Source organism: Eretmochelys imbricata, chromosome 9 (assembly GCF_965152235.1).
Source record: "Eretmochelys imbricata isolate rEreImb1 chromosome 9, rEreImb1.hap1, whole genome shotgun sequence".
In the NCBI taxonomy this organism is placed as follows: Eukaryota; Metazoa; Chordata; order Testudines; family Cheloniidae; genus Eretmochelys; species Eretmochelys imbricata.
Window position 1 is genome coordinate 2,324,301 of NC_135580.1, and position 22,388 is coordinate 2,346,688.

General features: G+C 45.2%; 1 protein-coding gene across 1 annotated transcript in view; it reads left to right on the plus strand.

The window, feature by feature from the left end:
* The first annotated feature begins 812 nt into the window (after positions 1 to 812).
* The window catches only part of ATP13A5 (ATPase 13A5), a 56,031-nt gene continuing 34,455 nt past the window's right edge, over positions 813 to 22,388 (plus strand). Inside the window, exons 1-12 of the mRNA XM_077826167.1 lie at positions 813 to 875; positions 9,169 to 9,342; positions 10,463 to 10,609; positions 10,803 to 10,873; positions 10,964 to 11,044; positions 11,698 to 11,767; positions 13,596 to 13,730; positions 17,955 to 18,027; positions 18,822 to 18,953; positions 19,568 to 19,738; positions 20,480 to 20,637; positions 20,825 to 21,013. Of these exons, the coding sequence (XP_077682293.1) occupies positions 813 to 875; positions 9,169 to 9,342; positions 10,463 to 10,609; positions 10,803 to 10,873; positions 10,964 to 11,044; positions 11,698 to 11,767; positions 13,596 to 13,730; positions 17,955 to 18,027; positions 18,822 to 18,953; positions 19,568 to 19,738; positions 20,480 to 20,637; positions 20,825 to 21,013 (1,464 nt within the window). The remainder of the gene's footprint in view (positions 876 to 9,168; positions 9,343 to 10,462; positions 10,610 to 10,802; positions 10,874 to 10,963; positions 11,045 to 11,697; positions 11,768 to 13,595; positions 13,731 to 17,954; positions 18,028 to 18,821; positions 18,954 to 19,567; positions 19,739 to 20,479; positions 20,638 to 20,824; positions 21,014 to 22,388) is intronic.

Genomic DNA, 22,388 nt, shown 5'->3' on the forward strand with positions numbered 1-22,388 from the left:
CAGAGCCGCCCTGCTGCTCCTCTCTTGCCAGCAGAACTCATGGAGGGTAACCCCCCTCCAGGTCCCTGCTTTGCAACATTTCCCACTGAATGCCACTTGCAGGTCTGAGGGTCATCGGCTGTTTGCTTGACCGCACATAACACATCCAGCTGTACCAAAACCATAGTTCTGTACAGTGCTCTGAACCATGGGAAATTTGGATCATAACCACATCCCGGCTTCCTTGCCTGGGCCACACCAAATCCCAGACTCAAACTTTGGAGGAACTCTTCTTTTGAACCACAAATGGAGACTTCTCTCCAATGAAATGAACCCGACTTCAGTAGCCCAACATCTCCCAACTTCGGGATCCAAATATGTGTCTCTCTATGGACGCTAATCCCTTCCAATGCCTTGGCGTTACTGATCTGCTCTGATTTCCCTTCAATTTGTCAGCTCCTGTTTGGTTCTGAGGTGCCCAGAACTCTAGGCGGGCCCAGCAGGAGGCATGACTCACTTGCTCCCTCCCTCATTTTGCCTTTGGTGGTGTCACTTTAAATGGTAATTTTCACATGACTGAGCAAAATAACACTAGATGGGAGAGGCGTGCAGGAGTTGCATAAGTAAATACCTGAGAGCTTTACAAGCGAGAATGGATTTCCTTCCTGTGTTGCCAGTTCAACAACAAAGGTGCATGCTCAGTGATTTTTAGAGGCAGTGGATAGGACCATGGTGAGAACTAACTGATGTCCTGAGTTCAAGTCAGTAGCAGCATCCGAGACCTCTCTTCCCAGCCAAGAGACAACAACCTGGAGTGAAACTAACCCAGACTGATGGAAGAAAAGTCCTGGAAGGATCACCATGCATTGCTCAACCCCAAAGAGGAAAACGAGCTGGTAAAGGAAGGAGGGGGGTGATTTCTGGTTTTCTTTTACACCTCACTGAGCCTTCTCAGCCTGTGCCATTTCCAATGGATCTCTGTATTTTCTACAGCTAAATTCAGCATTCAAAGTGGGCTTGGTGTTTTCAGCATAGGTTCTGGTTGAAGGCTGAATCAGAGGGTCAAACCCTGAGGTCATTTATTCACTGACGTCAGTTGGGGTTTTTTGCCTGAGTAAGAACATCAAGATTCAACCCACAGAAATGAGAAAGGAAAAAGACCTAGTGCCCCTGCCAGTGAAGGACTGTTCTGACCAGTACTTTTCCTCAGGCTTTCTCCAGTCTAATCGTAACATCCTTAGCAATGGGGCTTCCATCCCTTCACATGGGACACCACCTTGCAGGTGAACAGATCACAGGGAAGATGCTTATAAACTGGTCACATTTTTCTTTTTCCTTGGTTGAAGTCAACCCTGCATAGTTCTTCCAAGCTGGGACACTCCTGCTGAGGCACACCCTGCTGCAATTTTGCTTGAGGATTTCTGGGGTCCTATCCTCCATGCTGTAAGTCTGGGGGTGACTAAGCTTTGCCATTGCAGCCCCCAGGGTGGAATCCCTTTGCTCTCCAGATGTGCTTGCCAATGTAACCCCTGTCTTCAGGATGCTTTTGTTAATGTTCATAGAATCAGCCCTATCTCTTTTTTGTGGTGAGCATTCTTGTGTGACTGTAGCATTTGGGGGAGGTGGGAAAGGTGGAGCAGGGGGAAGTGCTTTGGAAGTACAATTACTTCCACATTTTAGCAGCTCATGTAGTGTGCACAAAGGAGTGGTGGTGGGGAGAGCGAGAGAAGGGGGCTTTCTCCTCCCAGGCACTTGTGCAAGGGGTAGCTAGAATCCGGGTGCTCATGCTCTGATGCTAGCAGCATTCTCAGTGCCAGATGCTCCTGAGGGACTAGGAAAGGAGAGTTGCCGCGACCCTAACCCTTCTGCATCCACTGCAGACAGCTGCTGGGAGGGGCATGTGCTACACCCATTGACAGTAGAGCAGTTTCCACTCTCTCCTCACCCAGCCCCCTGAGGACCTTTGAGCCTCTGTCCTCTGCTGGCAGAATGCCCCCAGGAGCTGCTTCTCAGGTTTCCCCCTGATGCAACAGTAGCTTTTTACCCATCCCCAACTTCCTAAGAAATATAAATCTTATAGCTGAGCTTTGTAAATTACAGTATTTTAGCAGTGCCTTTTGGCGTTAAGCAGCATCCCTGAAGAGAGCTGAGGGTCTCAATCCAGTCCCTGGTGAATGGCAGGGGCTCCTATATCACATACAGGGCAAGACGGCGGGGGTGGAATGTTTTAATGTCTTGTTGGCTAGCCTAGGCACATCATCCAGCTACGCTGAAGAATGATTCTTAGCCAAATCAAGGCTGTCAGCAGACTTTGCTGGTGACATGGCCAGCAGCTGAAAATAACTGCACCACAACCAACGAAAAGCATTTCTCAAAGTTCTAATTCCTGTACAGTCAGAAAAACAGACATGCCGAGACCACCTGCAACAGTGGCCTCTGGGGAGTCCCAATGCTGTTACAAAGTTATGGGCTGTTTCCTGGGTGGTGCACAGATGAAAGGCTTCCCTGCACCTTTCCCCTCCCTTGTAGACGGGGCAGCCAGACTGCTCATGAGTGCCAGAGGGAGCAGGAGGAATCCTCCTCTTGCTCATTACCCCTTTGAGAGGTTATTGTTACAAGTCCTAGCCTCGCACGGGGCCTGTACTCTCATGTCTGGCCCCAGTGGGGGGTTAAAGGATGTCTCTCTCTCTCTCTCTCACACACTCTCTCTTTACCATGCACAATGTGGTGCTTTGGTTGCACTCATCTGTGGCAGGGAAGAGCGTGTGCTCAGGAGGTTGAAGGCTCCAGCTCAGCACATTCTGTGCCAGTTCATCAGACCAAGAGACAAAGAGCTATTGGAATGGGGCTGAGTTGCCATGGGAATGTGTCACAGCTCTGCTTGCCAAAGCCATGGCCGCCTGATTCCCAAGTATTATGTTGCCTTTGGGTGGCATCATCCTGCAACATCTTTAATGCCACAAACAGGTTCCTAGGCTCAGCAGAAATGATCATCAATGTCCTGTCTTTTCCCTCAGTTCCTCTCTTCTATATGTTTTATCGCCTGAACGTTAAGCATTTGGCTTCCAGAGCTGTCTGTCCATACATTATCATAGCGGGCTCCTCTTGTGCTGGATCTGTGTTGGATGATCCTGTCGATGGGATACAGGGCATAGGGTCAACAACATGGTTTAGAACCAAACCACACTTTGGCTGCTGAGCAAGTGTTTACCTGCTATGTCAACACTAAGTCAGGAGAATCTGGACCTGTTCCATCCCATTTCACCAGCCTTTAATATGCCCTGCAGCAGGAACCTTCATCAGCTGAAGATCTGCCCAATTTTCTTCAGGTTTTTAGCGCACGTTTTCTTTCAAAGGCTCCACTCAGGGCTCAACTTAATGAGCACTCAGCAGCTTCATCGGTCAGGTCCCAGGTGACTGGGGAGCTGCTTAAATCAAAGCACGGAGACTTGACAGTGAGGTACTTTATTGTGAGCTTTCCCAACTGTGTGTGCAGTGCATGGGCATATACCCTCACTCCTATGCTAGGTTCAGTGTAAAACCTGGGATGGGATCTCTGGGGGCAGTCTGTTCTTTGGTTGTTCTAAAGTCCTGGTTGGGTACTTCGAGGGGATAACCCCAAGAAGTTACATCAGTTAGTAAAGAACATAGAGTTCACCAGCATAGATGAACACTAGTGTCTCATCAGCTTCCAGGTTCAGCAAAAGGTGTTAATTTTAATCTATAAAGACCCATTAGATTTGGGACCTCCTTTACAAGTGCCCACCTCTTTATGCACCATCACAAAGGACAAGGTCAGCGGAAGCCATTGGGTTGTTCATAGTCCATTTATTCGGAAGAAGGGGAGGCAGGCTGTTTCAGTGGAGAGAACACACACGCTCTGAGAGCCTGCTAGTCTGGTTCAGATGGGGAATGGCCCATGGCTCCTCTTTCCACCTAAACTACTGTTTGATCGATGGAGTAGCATTCCTCTGGCAGGATGTGGGCTGTCCTGCACAGCATTCGGTCTTTCAGAGATCAGAAGCCACGACGATGGGCACATAATACATTGACTTTAAGAATGCAAAAGCATGATCTACTATCAATTGTGAACTCCTCCTTTGCAGTCCAACTTGTTCAATATAGTTCAATCAGGCTTCAGGGGACACAGAATTAGAGAGGCCACATAGCTGGACATGCTGCCATGTTTTTTTATGACAGCCAGTCCTTTCACTTCTCATCCTCGCATTGCTCAGCATCATTTGGTCTAATTAGCAAGTGATGAGCGAACTAGTTCCACTGGAGCAGTGGTTCCCAAACTTGTTCCGCCGCTTGCGCAAGGAAAGCCCCTGGCGGGCCGGGCCGGTTTGTTTACCTGCCGCGTCCGCAGGTTCGGCCGATCGCGACTCCCAGGGGCCGCGGTTCGCTGCTCCAGGCCAATGGGAGCTGCTGGAAGCGGTGGTCAGTACGTCCCTCGGCCTGTGCCGCTTCCAGCAGCTCCCATTGGATATTCTTATTTCAGTTTAACCAGGCTTTAATTTAAATTGATTAGGAACAGGTTTAAGCTAAATCAAATAAACCACTCTCAAACTGAACTAAGAGTGTCTACACAGGTTCTTTATGTCTGTTTAACTAAATCATTTTAAAATCCCACCTTAGATTAAACTGGTGAAACCTACTTGCTAAGAGTTTGGCTTCGCTAGCCAAGTTCCAACGTGTGGAATTACATTCTGTTTTCCTAAACTCCCTGTGGTTTCCACCAGATATGATCTTCTTTGGTTTCTATCCTGTAGAAGATTAAGCAGTTGAGACTCCCTCCCCTACCCCATACAGAGGTGGTTGTATTTCAGTGCTGGAGTATGTGATCCCTACTATAGTGAGTATATTAAGTTTACAAGTGCTGTTAAGCAGTTTGAGAGTCCTTCAGGATGAAATAAAATAGAAATTTTCTTTTTTAAATGTACTTATTAACAGAGGCTGGGTCTGGGGAGTCACATACCTCCAAACAAGTGGGGACCTTCAATGCCCTGTGAGTGGTTTAAGTAGTCACCTATATTTTATTTAGCTTGCATGGATGACACAATATTGCTGGCATAATTTGATTCTCAGAACCTGATTATTAGTTGCAAAGCCTTTTAAATGTGGGTGGCTGGCAACATTTGCTCTCCTGAGCGAGGCATTACTTTCAGGGATTATGAAGGTGGGAAAAGGAATTAAGAGGATTTATAGTCATGCGCAGCAGACTGTGTTGAACCCATGTGAATTTCCTCCAGTCATTTCTGAACATGGGGTCTCCCTTGTCTTAGCTGACTCAATCCTTAAGTGGGTCCAGGTAATTCTCTGAGGATTTTCCCAGGGAGAGAGAGAGAGGAAAGACCCTTGCAGTCTGGAAAATGCATATTGGCAAAAGAGAAGGATCTGTAAAGGTGCAGCAGAAGAAAAAAAACAACCCTAAGTCATAATGACAAGCAATGGAAATGACCCATCCAGTTTTAAAGTCCTCCTCCACTGCCTGGGGCGGTTTGTTCTTTACAGACAATAGAGTTATACAAGATTTGAGTCTATAGATACAGTTGCTCATGCCAGAGGAAATGTAAGTACTTTGTGTATAGCTGGGAGAGGGATGAAGAGTAAAGATGGGCGTGAATCCAAGCATCAAAATGTGCATATGTCTGTCTGATGTTTCAGCATCTGGCTCAAGATACAAATTATGCAGTTGGTCCTTGTCTCAACAGAGATTGAACCACACTGCAGAAATTCAGAGTGTTTGAAACCAGACTGGAATCAAATGTCTTGGGCTTTTCACTAGTTAAAAATTTAAATAGGATGGATGTGTGACATACCAGGATACAATCCAGAGCAGTGGGGGACTGTGTCACCCCTGCCCTGCAATCTGGGGTGCCTTACAATGCCTTGCTGAATTAGCTCCCATCTGGGCCGCTCACAAACAGCCTTCCAGAATGCGTGCCACACCCAGAGTGTCTGTGTGTAACTGCAGCCTGCCAGCCACACACGGGTTATACCCTGGCTCTCACCAGCCTTGGTTATACTGCAGGGTGACCCCAATACACCCCGTCTTACATTTCTGGGGAGAAATCTATGTCCTGTACTGCCCAGCCCTCTCCTGGACAGTACAAAATATGTTAAGTCCATTATTCCCGAAAGTGAATAATACCAATTCTGTAACCTTTCTGTTGTAAGCTGGTTAATCAAAATCCAGCCCGTTACGGATTCAGACATATCACTGAACTCTACAAACAGGCAATATTAATCAGAGCAAAGTTCTGAAGTGAACATACAGTTCCCATTCACCTTGCAGGACCTGAGAAGTTTGTGATGTCTGTTTCATGCTTGTATTTCAAATGAACATATGGAAGAATATGCTGACCCTTCCCTTTTACACAAACCCGACAGAGATTGATAGAGAATGATAGCTCTCTACAGATTTTTTTTTAACCAACCAAGAGAATTTAATAGAAAATTATATTCTTGCTATGGGACTATATATAAAAAAGAAAGAAAAAGAAAGGATTTCACTCACCATTTAAGTCAGCAGATATTTTTTCTCGGTAATCCGATTAAGCTTTTGGAGAATGCTGTTGTTTTAACTACTATTAAATTCCATAGGACTTTCCCATAAGGATTTGGTGACTGTTTGGGGTCTAAGGTTCCTCCGAGTCCAGTCACCTTAAAACCTGTGTGTGCCTATAGTTTGCACCTGCGTGAGCCATAGAATCACAGGACAGAAGGGATCTCGAGAGGCCCTCACGTCCAGTCCTCGCCTCCCCTAACCCAAGTGACAAGATGTAGGTGTCTCCTGCACTACACTGCTGAGCATGAACACGGGAGCGACCGACCAAGCGCTGGCCAACACCCCCCGCTAGTGAGGGGTGCGCTGGATGTCACAGGGTGACTCAAATGCCCTCCGCTCTTACAGAGAGGCAGGTAGATTTCTGCCCGGGTGCCGCCTCCCCAGGTGTCCCGCGGATGGTCTCTGGGAGGGGGCGGTCCCGGGAAAGGCACCAGGGGCACACGGGCAGCAGTGTGGGCTCCGGCTCCGGCAGGAGGTGGCGGGTTTTTGTCCCTCAGAGGTGGCAGCCCGGCCTCCGGCTGGGTGCTGGAGGAAGGGGGGGGGGGAGCGCGGGAGGGGCGCAGAGCAGGGCGGCTGCTGGTGTCGGCTGGCTGGGTGGCCAGCCGGTGTCGGCTGGCGGGGCGGGTGGAGGAGGGCGGGGCAGATGGGACACCGTGTGTGGGAGTGGGAGAGCCACACCTGGTGCCGGGGGGACAGGTCCCTGGAGGGGCAGAATGTGAGGGAGGGGAGGAGGGTGGGGACACGGACAGGCCCCTGGTTTGGGGAAGGGAACTGTGTGTGGGGTGGAGAGACGGGGCCTGGGTGGGTTTTTTGAGGCGGGGGGAAGGGAAACAGGACTTGCAGGGGCAAGAGGAGAACGATGCATGTGTTGGGTAGGGAACCAGGCCCTATGCTGGCAGTGGGGTGACAGAGACAGGGGCTGGGCACAGGACATTGTGGGAGTGCCCGGACGGCGTGTGTCGAGGACAGACAGGAGTTGTAGGGAAGAAAGGAACCAGGAGTGTTGGGAGTAGAGACGGATGCAGGGAGGGGAGTAATCTGCGGGGAAGGGCAGTGGGATGGGACAATGGAATAACATGCCTTCGTGGTTTGTGTGATGGGGAAGAGTTCAGTGACCCTCAGTAAGGGGGGTGAAAGAACCAGGAAGTGGGCTAAGAAATAAGGAGAGATACAAAGCAGACTGGGGAAACATTTGAACAGTGAGGGGAAAGGAGGAGCGAGAGCAATGAAGGTGAAGATAGGTGGAGGCAGGCAGCAAAAAATAGTTATTCACTTGCCCACACCTGGGAAAAATGGCGTTTGAGGAGCGACACAGACAGAGGCTGCTGCGTGCACTTTCATCGGAACTGCTGTGCCTGCCATTCAGCGCTGTGCTGAGAAGGGTTGGGCCTTCTGGCCCTATGCTAAGAAGGGCTGACCCCTCTGGCACTATGCAGAAAGGATCTCATTTGTACTCACTTTGGAAACGGCCTTTCAGTGTCGGTGAAGTATTGGCTGTGGAAATCCAAGTGGGCACTTTGTGAATCAGCAGGTCTTCCCAGTAGTTGGTTTGCAAAACACCGGCCTGGGAGCTACTGTGGAGTGGGGAAGGAGCAGATTCAGGGGGTGAAAATCCTGGCCCTATTAAAGCCAACGACAAAACTGCTGTTGGGCTTCGGCGAGGCCAGGATTTCACTACACGTTTGTTCACTTTAGACAGATTTGTAGGTGTTGAGTTGTGGAGTTATTGCACAGACACCTACCCAGGGTCCTGAGTGCAAGGGACGGACCATAATAAAAGCATTACGAGCTACAGCACACATAATAGGTGATTGTCAGAAGTGTGGACCAAACATAAAGCAGACTAATGTACATGAAAATCCAAGGTGCAGTTGGAGGAGAAACATGGGGATTAGAAAATGCAGTAATAATTTTTTAACAATAGAATGTTATTATGACTACAACAGCATGCCAGGTTATGAAAGTGGAAGGACAAACAGGGAAGATAATGAAGGATCACAGAAAGGTGATCAGGGTTCTGTGTATGACTAAGAACCACATTATGGGACATCAGGCAGGAAAAAAGTTGCATCCTTAATTATGTATATGGCACCCAGATACTACATTGATAGCACATTAGAAACTCAGAGATATACTAGTCAGCACCACGCAAAGTCTTCCTAACTTCAAGGGGGTTTCTGTCCTGCAGGGTAGATTCCCCGCAGTATCACAAAGTTCCTGTACAAATACACTCCGCTGCTGCAGGATAGCTGGGGTTTTAAGGCTCTGAGACTATATATGAATTAGATAAGTAGAAGTATTACTGTGACAGACAGCTGGATTATGGCAGGGAAAACTATAGGATCAAGCTAATTCTTCAAAGCTACATGGATGGAAGGTTGAGAATGGGCCTTTCCTTCCATATTAAATATGTGATACTGCCTGGTTTTGGTGGGTTTGGTGTATATTTTGCCTTAATTTTAATGACATGTTTAGCTGATACACAGTTTCATCTCCCAAACTGAAAACGGGGTTGCTTAGAGGGGGTGTATTAGCTAGAAAGTCTTTGCAGCTCTGCCCTTTAAAACAAGTCTCAATGTCAAACCGTTTCAAAATAATGTCTTGTCTTTGTCCCACAGGAGATATTTGGCTACAAAACTCAAGGCTGCCGGAAAGCCATGTGCATTGCTGGATATATCTTCTCCTGTGGGGCTCTTCTCCTTCTGTTTTACTGGAAGCCAGCATGGGATGTGTGGGCAAACTGCATCCCATGTAACTTGCAAGAAGCAGATGTCATATTGCTTAGAACAACAGTAAGTGCACACTGTAAAATGTACTTTTAACTGGACATCTTATTAATTCATATAAAGCTTTCACACACACACACACACACACACACACAGACTTAAGCAGCCTGTCCTACTCTCTCAGTGTGTAATAGCAATTTTCTAGTATTTTCCAGTGTAAATATTCGAGTTCAGATGTAGACTGGCAGGGAGAAGTCAGGCATTTGAGGAGCCCACTAACTCCAAATCATTTCCATACAGACATTTTCAGGGAAAGTGATTCAAAACTATTGTGCAGAGGTTAGGGTTACACTAACTAGAATTCAGATACTTTACCACTGAGTATTAGATGCCTCGTGTACACTGCATATCCCCATTGCTTAACCACTAGCATCAGAGTAGGTCTCATTCCAATGTGATTACTGCATAACACTGCAGAATGCTAACTTCTTCTGTATTTGCTTACCCTACCTACCCCCAAGAATGCAGAAGACAGGACACAACAGAGGGGTCAATCCTAACAAATATGGTTGAGCCTGTCTTTTGTGTAATGCATGTGGCTAATATCATGAGAGAAACTCTGTAGGATTGAATTTTAGAGAGCTGTATTTTAGGCCTGAGTTATGTTAGACTTCCACTAATTATATCAGTGCAAACACCTAATATGCATTAGATCCCCAATATATGCACTACATCCTGAATATAGATGCACTTAAAACAATTAATAACTTACTGCATTGTTGTAATAGTGACTAATAACTGACCACACCAAGCTATACTGATTAAAGCACAATTTAAACTGGTTTAAGTGCATTTGTATTAGGCATTTGCACTTATGTAATTAGATCAAATTTAGTTACACTGGTTCTCATTTTCTACTATAGCAAGGTCTTAGTAATATTGCAGCCCTCATTTTGGGAAACACATGTTTTCCAGGGTCAGGAAGCATGATTAAAATGGGCGATGTTTTAGACCTAGACAGAGTTCATTAGGCGAAGCAGACCGTAATGAAGCTCTCTGTTCTTGGCTCCTAACCAAAAGTTCTGTAATTATGTACTGCCAGTCTCTGTCATGGCTTTACACAGAGACCTACACTAAGAATATGTCATTCCTTCAAAGCACACTGAACTTTTCTTTATTCCTCTAGGATGAATTTCAAAAATACACCAGAAAGAAGGTGACCTGGATCGACTTGTCCACAATGAATCTATCAGTTAGAGATACATCAGATAGTCTCTTTGTTGCTGACAAAGATTCTGTCATAAACAGAGCCATAATGAAGCCAGAATTAAAAGTAAGTCATGGATGGATGTATACAATACGTGGTGTTAGGTGAAGAGGCGGATGAAAGCTCTTATCTCAATTTCCTCCTGTGGCTCCCATTAACTTTGACTGGAATTATGTCCACACATCAAGGAAGAGAACTGGCCCTGTAATACAGTGAATCTGGGTGTTCTAAATGGCATTTGTGCTATTTGGTTTTGCAGGTCAGAAGCATCCAGGTACAGAAAATCCGGTATATTTGGGATCTCTCTGTGAAGCAGTTCCAGAAAGTTGGGTGAGTTTAACCACTTGTTACAAAGTTCTTTGAAGAAGCAAAAGCTCCTTTCAGGACATCATTGTTTGAGCTTTCTCATGGTTATCCTAGATCGCTAGATGACAACAACTCATGTTACGACATACATCACAAGTTTGGAACTGGTCTGACGTGCGAAGAACAGAATATCAGGTACAGTCCACAGCATTTCTAGTCTATTCGGTATTTCAGATTTAAATACACGTACGGGCCCAATTCTTTTCTTCCGTACTCACATTTCACATCAGTTTATTGCCATTTACTTCAGTAGTAATGTAAAGTGCACTGATGACATTGAGAGGGTGGACAAAAATGAATGCAACTTTCACTCTGAGGAGCATAATCATGAATGTCCTCAGTTACAGTAATGTAAATCTGGAGAAATGCCATTGACTCAATGAGGTTACAATTGGCCCTAAGAATGGGAGATGAAGGGAGGAGGTGCTGCCATGTTTCACCAGTCTACCAAGCCAGGCTCACAGCAAGAGTCAGTGGTAGATCAAAGACTCTTTTCGGCCTTTTATAAAACTTGCATGAATTGCATGAGACAAGTGAACATTGGTCTCAGCGTAATTCCACCTCGGATTCAATGGCTTCTTGATAGACTTCTGTCCCAATCAACCATCTGTGTTCTTGATATTACTTTTAAGATATGGTTTTACCATTATTTTATAATGTCATTTTTTGTGTATGTGAATTCTTAATTACATCAGAGGTCTGAACTGAAAGAGCTAGGGACCTTCTATAAGGGTGTATGCCAGGGAACTTTGTTTCTCTGATATTAACCAATTCATGATCTCATACAGGAGGTTAGTGTGTGGGCCCAATGCCATTGAAGTTGAAATTCGTCCTATTTGGAAGTTACTTTTTAGAGAGGTAAGCTGCATCTCTACTTTTAAGTCTTGTTATTTGAATCGTAGAATCATAGAAGAGTAGGGTTGGAAGAGACCTCAGGAGGTCATCTAGTCCAACCCCCTGCTCAAAGCAGGACCAATCCCCAACTAAATCATCCCAGCCAGGGCTTTGTCAAGCCTGACCTTAAAAACTTCTAAGGAAGGAGATTCCACCACCTCCCTAGGTAACCTATTCCAGTGCTTCATCACCCTCCTAGTGAAATAGCGTTTCCTAATATCCAACCTAGACCTCCCCCACTGCAACTTGAAGAGATAGCTCAGAAACGTTTGAGAGTAATATTTCATTTTTCTACCCTGGAATTCAGCAATTGATGGCCTAGATCCTTACTAAAACAAAGCAGTGTAGAAAAAACTCAGTGATACATGGTACAGTCATCCCTTCAGTTATGCCAGTTCCATTCCTTTAACTACAATGGAGTTATACGGGTATAACACAGAGGACAATTTGACCCTTTATGTACAGTGTAAAAAAAAATAGATGGCGCATTAAAAAAGAAAAATGCGATTGCTGGGTCTTGTTCTGGTCTCGTTGTCACTGTGGTATAAATCAAGAGTAAATCCACTGAAATTACATTAGTGTAAAGCTTCTGTAAGAGAGAAATCAGGACTATTCTGCATATGAGCACATCCATATAGGGTGTAGCCACACTACTTCCGATTAGGAACTGATTGTATCTCATACGATGAGCCAGACATGAGTGGTACCTTGATGGGTGACCAGCCCCCAATAAAAATATAGGTTTCACAGCAAGTGGTGTTGGTGACTTAGTACTTGTTCCCTCGGGGTCAGTACTAGATTGATACCCATCCTGGTGTGAGGAGTCACCATCTTTAAGACGAGGTGTACAATTTCAGGTTTGATCATTAATAATCCAATAGCACGTTTTGCAAGGATAGAGGTCAGCCGAGTGTCCTACATTCTGTCTCCTTAAATTCTCCTTGTCAATTGAAATACAGAAAGTATTTTTGACTTTGTATCCTAAACTATTCATTCATACTGCTGTACCTTGCTAAACAGCTGCTGGTTCTCTGCAGAAGTGACTGCACTCAGTATTGAGTGCGGGAATTGTAATGCCCAAGAGAACTCCAGGAGAGCACTTTAAAACAGGCTAGTTAATTTGAACTTTACATGGGCATCAAAGTGTGCAGCCTCATGCGTGACGGTTTTTAGGACTGTGCCTCTAGGCAGGTCTCTGAAAGCTGTGGTGCTTTGCACAAGGAAGTGTCAGAGAAGGGGTGCCCTGGTGGTAATATTGGCTGGGCTACTACTGTATTGGCTGAGTGTACATCTTTGTTTTGCTCCTGACCCTTCATTCCTTATGCCTGGGCGAATATTTGTGAAAGTGTGTTCCCATAATTTTCATTCAGGAGTTAAATTTTTCAGTAAATTATTTACTCAGTGCTAGCCTTATGCAGGCAAAGATCCCATTGCCTTCAGTGGGTATGCTGACTTCTCCAGAATGGAGCCTTTAGTTTAATGACTGAAGAGAGGGCTAGTACCTAGACAGCTTGAGACCACCAATTCATTCTGGAGAAATCACTGCACAGCCACCAGATGGCAACTAGTTCTGAGCCAGATCAAATCGACAAGGTGGAGGTGAAAGCGATCAGTCCCCTGAACCACCATGGGAGAGTGTTGGCTTGTGACGAGCACCACAATTTTGTTTTAAATTACACTGAAAAGATTCCTTGAAATCTCTGGTGAAACCTTTTCATCTTGTCCCACATGTAAGCGGCCGCTGAACAACCTGTGAATTTCTCCTGACGGTGTGATACATTTGTGTTTGCAGATTTTAAATCCCTTTTATGTGTTCCAAACCTTCACTCTGACTCTGTGGCTGAGCCAAGGTTACATCGAGTATTCCATGGCTATCATAATCTTGTCAGTCATTTCTATTGGCTTAACAGTGTATGACCTCAGACAGGTAAGGCTGCTATTCGTGTCAACAGTTTCCCAGTTCAGCCAGCAGTAATGCTTTCATTTCTCTCAGACACAGAATAAGAAGCAATTTCTGCACTCAGTGCTTTTGGTTAGCTGGTATTATTGCAGATTCCACAAATTCACTGAAGATTAGAGTTGGGCCATCCATGAATTTTGGATCCATCTTGGATTTCCCCAAAGTGCAAGGGGGTTCAGAGCCTGCAAATAACAGGCCTTAACATAAAAAAAATATGTGGGAGTAGTTTTAAATTCTCAGATGAGTTAATACATTTCTGCCTTTTAGACACATCTTCCAGTAACTTTACTTTACCTCAGTCATTCTCTGAGGAAAAGGATATTGTATTTTTCAGATGAAGCCACAAAAAATGTTCCGAGTTGGCCTATGCACCCAAAGCTAACATGCTTATCCAAGATGTACCTGAATCACTTCATTTAGTCTGCATACCAGGCTTAGAATTTATTAGTTCAACCTGATGAGGTACTTGCCCACTGCTCTGGGACCTCAGCACTTTGCAGGACCAGGCTGTTTGTGAGGACAAAAACTCTTAACATTTCTGGCACTTCCTGCCTTTAAGTCAGGCTAAAAGTACAGAGAATAGCCTCTCCTGGTATTCAGAGCTGCCAGCCATCTTGGCCAGGCAGCGAACTCCGACTGCAAAAAACTATACAAAGAAAAATAACCCTATTTTCAAAGCTCAAGGAACAGGCAATTCAGGCATTTGGGACAAGGTTTGGCTGGGTGGTAAAGTAGTTTAATTTCAGCAGTTTGGCATTCCGTGGTTTGCAAACTGAGTGACATAAATACATTGCTGAGGTGGCAGTGGAAGGGGGAGGCAGTGGGAAAGTCAGCTTTCAGACTTCCGACTGACTGTCATCTTGGTGCAAGGGACACTGCTTTATCACTTAAACATGGGTTGTAAACCATGTGTAACAAGCTACAGTGTTCAGAGTAACAGCCGTGTTAGTCTGTATTCGCAAAAAGAAAAGGAGTCCTTGTGGCACCTTAGAGACTAACCAATTTATTTGAGCATGAGCTTTCGTGAGCTACAGCTCACTTCATCAGATGCATACCGTGGAAACTGCAGCAGACTTTATATATACACAGAGAATATGAAACAATACCTCCTCCCACCCCACTGTCCTGCTGGTAATAGCTTATCTAAAGTGAGCATCAGGTTAGGCCATTTCCAGCACAAATCCAGGTTTTCTCACCCTCCACCCCCCCACACAAATTAACTCTCCTGCTGGTGATAGCCCATCCAAAGTGACAACTCTTTACACAATGTGCATGATAATGAAGTTAGGCCATTTCCTGCACAAATCCAGGTTCTCTCACTCCCTCACTCCCCTCCAAAAACCCACCCCCATACACACACAGACTCACTCTCCTGCTGGTAATAGCTCATCCAAACTGACCACTCTCCAAGTTTAAAACCAAGTTAAACCAGAACATCTGGGGGGGGCGGGGCGGGTAGGAAAAAACAAGAGGAAATAGGCTACCTTGCATAATGACTTAGCCACTCCCAGTCTCTATTTAAGCCTAAATTAATAGTATCCAATTTGCAAATGAATTCCAATTCAGCAGTTTCTCGCTGGAGTCTGGATTTGAAGTTTCTTTGTTTTAAGATAGCGACCTTCATGTCTGTGATTGCGTGACCAGAGAGATTGAAGTGTTCTCCGACTGGTTTATGAATGTTATAATTCTTGACATCTGATTTGTGTCCATTTATTCTTTTACGTAGAGACTGTCCAGTTTGACCAATGTACATGGCAGAGGGGCATTGCTGGCACATGATGGCATAAATCACATTGGTGGATGTGCAGGTGAACGAGCCTCTGATAGTGTGGCTGATGTTATTAGGCCCTGTGATGGTGTCCCCTGAATAGATATGTGGGCACAACTGGCAACGGGCTTTGTTGCAAGGATAAGTTCCTGGGTTAGTGGTTCTGTTGTGTGGTATGTGGTTGTTGGTGAGTATTTGCTTCAGGTTGCAGGGCTGTCTGTAGGCAAGGACTGGCCTGTCTCCCAAGATTTGTGAGAGTGTTGGGTCATCCTTTAGGATAGGTTGTAGATCCTTAATAATGCGTTGGAGGGGTTTTAGTTGGGGGCTGAAGGTGACGGCTAGTGGAGTTCTGTTATTTTCTTTGTTAGGCCTGTCCTGTAGTAGGTAACTTCTGGGAACTCTTCTGGCTCTATCAATCTGTTTCTTTACTTCCGCAGGTGGGTATTGTAGTTGTAAGAAAGCTTGACAGAGATCTTGTAGGTGTTTGTCTCTGTCTGAGGGGTTGGAGCAAATGCGGTTGTATCGCAGAGCTTGGCTGTAGACGATGGATCGTGTGGTGTGGTCAGGGTGAAAGCTGGAGGCATGCAGGTAGGAATAGCGGTCAGTAGGTTTCCGGTATAGGGTGGTGTTTATGTGACCATTGTTTATTAGCACTGTAGTGTCCAGGAAGTGGATCTCTTGTGTGGACTGGACCAGGCTGAGGTTGGTGGTGGGATGGAAATTGTTGAAATCATGGTGGAATTCTTCAAGGGCTTCTTTTCCATGGGTCCAGATGATGAAGATGTCATCAATATAGCGCAAGTAGAGTAGGGGCTTTAGGGGACGAGAGCTGAGGAAGCGTTGTTCTAAATCAGCCATAAAAATGTTGGCATACTGTGGGGCCATGCGGGTACCCATAGCAGTGCCACTGATCTGAAGGTATACATTGTCCCCAAATGTGAAATAGTTATGGGTAAGGACAAAGTCACAAAGTTCAGCCACCAGGTTAGCCGTGACATTATCGGGGATAGTGTTCCTGACGGCTTGTAGTCCATCTTTGTGTGGAATGTTGGTGTAGAGAGCTTCTACATCCATAGTGGCCAGGATGGTGTTATCAGGAAGATCACCGATGGATTGAAGTTTCCTCAGGAAGTCAGTGGTGTCTCGAAGGTAGCTGGGAGTGCTGGTAGCATAGGGCCTGAGGAGGGAGTCTACATAGCCAGACAATCCTGCTGTCAGGGTGCCAATGCCTGAGATGATGGGGCGCCCAGGATTTCCAGGTTTATGGATCTTGGGTAGTAGATAGAATATCCCAGGTCGAGGTTCCAGGGGTGTGTCTGTGCGGATTTGAGCTACAGTGTGAGTCACCAATGAAAAATGGCCCTACATCTTTTACATATGACCTCCACTGAATTACTAAGTCACGTACTTACAAGAATTGAATCCTAGAGCAAGTGATAGTGGGCTCTGCCCTGTTCACCACCACCCCGGAGACAGATGATCTACTGTCCTTGTTGGAGCAGATTATGGCACTGAGTTACTTCTAGTTTGTTACTGTCCTAGCTCAAATGCACAGCACAAACCTCACACAGGTCTAAGCTAGCCCCAGTGTGGCATTTCAACTGGTGTGCACATCCAGCATTCCAGTGCACCCAGAACACAAACAATGGGCTAGGCAGTGTTCTTGGGCAAGGTCAAAGTCCAAGCTTTTAGCATGAAGAGTGACAGCTTTTTGAGCCTGAGGGTCTTCTTCCAACTGGTATGAAGTTTTCATAAGAAGAACACTGATTAAGAAGCCCACACCTATGACTAGATTTTATAAGTAACTTTTAAATTAAGGTGACATATCCCTGCTACAATACTGTACACAGCCCAAACCTGTGATACTTCACCTCATCAGGTTAGAACTCTGGATATGCAAATTGCTAAATTGGATTACAGCCAGCCACCTGCCATGTAGAGATACCTAGCTAAAATGACCAAAAGTATAGATTCTGTTTCTGTTTTTTTGCAGTAGTAACCTCTGTAATAACTGTATATTTACACTCAGTTGTTCTATTGAGCCCCTTTCTAGCAGGGAAGAAAATGGACCAACATGTGGAAATTCACTACTTGGGGATTGGAAATGTCATTGAAAACAGCCTGATTCATTTCTTAGTGTTGCAAAGCAGGAGTAACTTTACTGTTGTGAAATTTGAATGAGTGGAAAATCAGGCCTCAATACACTGTACAGCTTGTTCTGTTGTCTAACTAGGGGAAAACCTTTTGAACACATTTCCTGATTAGTAAGGAAAACATAGGGAGTATGAATCTTATCTCTTATAATCCAATTAAGTTCAGTTTCACTATTATGAAGCTTACTCTTGATCACTAAAGTATAATGTTTTGCTTGGCACAAGTTCTGTATTAGTATTTCAACACTTAATTTGCTACCCAATCAACAGCAATCTGTCAAGCTGCATGACCTTGTTGAGGAACACAACAAAGTCCAGGTTACAGCCTGCACAAAGGACGGAGGTGAGTGATGTCCAGTTGGCCTTCTTCCCCCTACCCCTTCTAATTCAATAGAGGGTCAAACTCTGCATTTGGAAGTACACAGACATACTTAGGCTTATCTGCTTGCAGGTGTATTTCAGTATCAAGAACAAATTGGGTAAAGTAATTCTATAGTACAGTGACTAGGATGTTAGCCATTGACATGTGAGACAAGGGCTCAATTCCCTGCTCTACTACAGGGTTCCTCACCTCAGTTTCAGAGTAGCAGCCGTGTTAGTCTGTATTCGCAAAAAGAAAAGGAGTACTTGTGGCACCTTAGAGACTAACCAATTTATTTGAGCATAAGCTTCCGATGAAGTGAGCTGTAGCTCACGAAAGCTTATGCTCAAATAAATTGGTTAGTCTCTAAGGTGCCACAAGTACTTCTTCACCTCAGTTTGTCTCTCTGCACCTTGGTTCTCTATCTGCGCAACGTGGATTACACTCTACCTCCCAGCAATATTGTGAGGCTGAGTCCATTAGTGATTGTGAGTTGCTCAGATACCATGGTAATGGGGCCCATAGGTACCTTAGGCAGGTTCTCTTATCCAAAGCAATTTATAGACATTAACTAATTAAGCCTCAGAACATCACTTCAAGGTAGGCAGGCAGACAAGCGTCTTCACTTGTACCACTGTAGATCCATAAGTGTGGTTCCTCCGAAACCAAACAATGGAGGAAGGCAGGTTGGTTGTGTAGTGCAGGCCTTAATATGTTCCTGTGGATCATAACCTGTGTCTAAGTGATCACTCACTTCATTTTATATTTTACTATAGGTTGCAAAAAGCTGGAGTCTCGTTATTTGGTCCCAGGAGACATCCTTGTTTTAGAAGGAAAGAAGCATTCTTTGCCATGTGATGCTATCCTGATCGATGGAGGCTGTATTGTAGATGAAGGCATGCTCACAGGTATAAACTTGGATTTTGATTTGTCTTTTGTCTCCATGCAGTTCTTTGCTCTCTCTCTGGAGATATGTTTTTATCAATTCTGATTACAAATTGTTTATCCTATGTCAGAATGAGTTGTTGCAAAATAAGGAAAGACAGTGTTCTGAATAATTTGCAGTCTCCTTGGGAAGGGCTTCTGATTAGTTCTAAATTGCTCAGCATAACTCAATTTCTTACTAAAAATGAAACCAGATCTATGTAATGTATTGTCAGGAACAGGAAATACAACAAACACAAAAAAATTGTTTTTAAATGCTCGGATGTTGTAATGCGCTCTGTGTGGGCAGATAATGATACACACACTTCAGTAGCAGAATGCAGTGTCACACATATACACTTAGCCACTATAAAACTGTGTCTATCTGAGGGCAAAGTTTGACCCAAGTCTTTAGATTGAAAACTACCAGGGAGGTGTCTGAAGTGCTCGGATTTTAAAAATCATAGCCATCATTCAGTGAATTTATTTATTTATTTATTAAAAATTCTTGCTAATAGGGAATGTGCAATTAATATATATTCAGAATCTGATGGAATTTAAATACATCCTAACTGGAACTGTAAAACATGATCTTTAGGTGAAAGTATTCCAGTCTCTAAAACCGCTTTGCCCCATACTGAGAACACCAGGTCCTGGAAAACACATAGTGCAGAGGATTACCGAAGACATGTCCTCTTCTGTGGAACAGAGGTCATCCAGACCAAGCCCACAGGCAAAGGACCAGTGAGAGCTGTTGTGCTGCAAACTGGTATTTATTTTTGATTTTACTGGTCAGGGTGGTGGGGACGAGATGGCCCAGGGGACATATAGTAAAGCTACATCTCTGGTTCAAATCCAGCCCATGTCAGAGACTGGAAGTTAGTTATTCCCATCTGATGGTTGTGTTTTGGTGGGTCTCAGTCTAGTTCCTAGTGGACAGGGGCCCACATTCCAGACGACCAGCGTTACTGGGCTCCCTTGACGGCAGTCTCAGTAGATGGGCCTGGGTTTGTCTACCTCACAAAACCCTCCGGGGGCTTGTCTGGGAGCTTGCTCCCATATGCAGTGTAGACGGAGCCTACGGACTAAAGCCCAAACCCACAGACAAGGTCCTTTGTGGCTGCTATTCCAGCCCTACTACAGAATAGTGTCTCCTGCTTCCCCTCTGTGCTCCCAGTAATGGGGTTCCTATAAGCATAGGTACAACGATCCTTCCCCAGATCTCTGCCATCCATGCCTGTGCATTCAGAGCAGGGGTGAAATCCACCTCCCAGAGGCACAGAGTGCACTGAGGGATCTGCTACCACCACCCAGGTGAAGGTGTAAAGTGGGGTGTTATGACATGGAGGGTCTTTGACTGTTGGTGAATTTCACCCTACATGAGCTGGCCAGATATTTTGTATTGCCTTCAGAAAGTCTTTATAATACTATCCATCTCCTAATTCAATTGTGTTCAACCTAGCATGCCATTAGATAACATATACAATTTGTGGTTATTGTCTTAATATAGGGTTCAACACAGCCAAAGGTGATCTGGTGAGGTCCATCCTCTACCCCAAGCCCATGAATTTCAGACTCTACAGAGATGCCTTAAAATTCATCATAATCCTTATACTAATCGGTGTGCTTGGACTGATCTATACAGTGTGTGTGTATGTACAGCACAAGGTAAGTATTAGTAACGTGATAATGGAATTCCTTCCCCACTGAAATTCCTTTCTTCTGAGCCCTGAGTAAGGCAGGTGTTTGGAACATCACACTGCACATGCAGCGTCTGTTCAGACAGTCCACGCTTTTGAACCTTCGAAGAGTAAAAAGATCATCAACAGGTTTGTTGTGTTTGTTTCTTTTCCAGAAACCAGTAGCTGAAACAGTGGCAATGGCGCTACTCCTCTTCACTACTTCTATCCCTCCTGCAATACCAGCTGCTTTGACCACAGCGATTGTTTATGCCCAAAAGAGGCTGAAGAATAAGAAAATTTTCTGCATCAGCCCCCAGAGGATCAATATATGCGGGCAAATAAACCTGGTTTGCTTTGACAAAGTAAGAAACGTATTATGGCTTTTAAAGCAAGATTGCTACAATAGATTTTAATGCTTTTTGCAGGTTTGGGATTTTGTTCTATTAATGCCATAAATGTTCTTGGCACTTTTGTTCTTGCTCGTTCACAGCCAAGAAGTCAAATTCAAGCTGCCTGCTCTGGGTATGTTGGACCCAGGACCAGCACAAAGCTTTCCAGGCAGAACCCTCTTCAGGGAGCTGAAGGGGTGGGGGGCAGTAGCCACACAGGCATGAGTGCCACCACGCAGCCTGCTTGCCAGCGAGGCATGCTCTGTGTCAGCTCTGGGGCATGGTGCAGAGGGACCCTGGGATCTGTGCTTGCCTAGGAACCATCACACACAACAAAGGTCATGGAGTGGCTGCTATTTCACACCCGTCCCCAGCCCCAATACAGATTAGCTCCTGAAAGCCCAGTCTCTCAAGTGTCCCTGTGGTCTCTGAGAATCTCTTTCCTGTGCATGTTTGCAGGAAGAGGCTGGGTTCAACTGCTGTGGAGTCCCCCAACCTCACAGAGTTCACACACATCACTCCACCTCAGGCAGGAACAACCAACGCTGGGGCTCTGTGTAGGGCTGTAACTGGATCAAAACGTGGTCCCCACCCCCAGGCGGACACTGCCTCCAGACTGGGACCAGACCCTGGTTCCCCCCAGACACTGCCTGCAGATTCATCTCTGGATCTTTCTTTGGTTTTTACATTAATTCTGTTGTCTTTTAACACGTGGTGAATAATATAACTCCAGACACTGAAACTGTCCTGAAAACAATGGGACAGATTTACAGCAAGTACGAACCAGCACAGTCCCACTGCACTGTGTGAATTGTGCCAATTTAGGTAAGCTGGGAATTTGGTCCATAATTTCCTTTTACCCCAATGTTCACGCTTGTGTTCTAACACCCCTTTCTAAATTCCTGAGATGTCTTGACTCTCTCTGCCCATAACATACCATTTAATTTTCATGTTTTCAGCTATACAAGGCCAGCTCCTGGGCTGGGATGAACCAGTTCAGCTCCATTCATTTCATAGAATCATAGAATCATAGAATATCAGGGTTGGAAGGGACCCCTGAAGGTCATCTAGTCCAACCCCCTGCTCGAAGCAGGACCAATTCCCAGTTAAATCATCCCAGCCAGGGCTTTGTCAAGCCTGACCTTAAAAACTTCCAAGGAAGGAGATTCCACCACCTCCCTAGGTAACGCATTCCAGTGTTTCACCACCCTCTTAGTGAAAAAGTTTTTCCTAATATCCAATCTAAACCTCCCCCACTGCAACTTGAGGCCATTACTCCTCGTTCTGTCATCTGCTACCATTGAGAACAGTCTAGAGCCATCCTCTTTGGAACCCCCTTTCAGGTAGT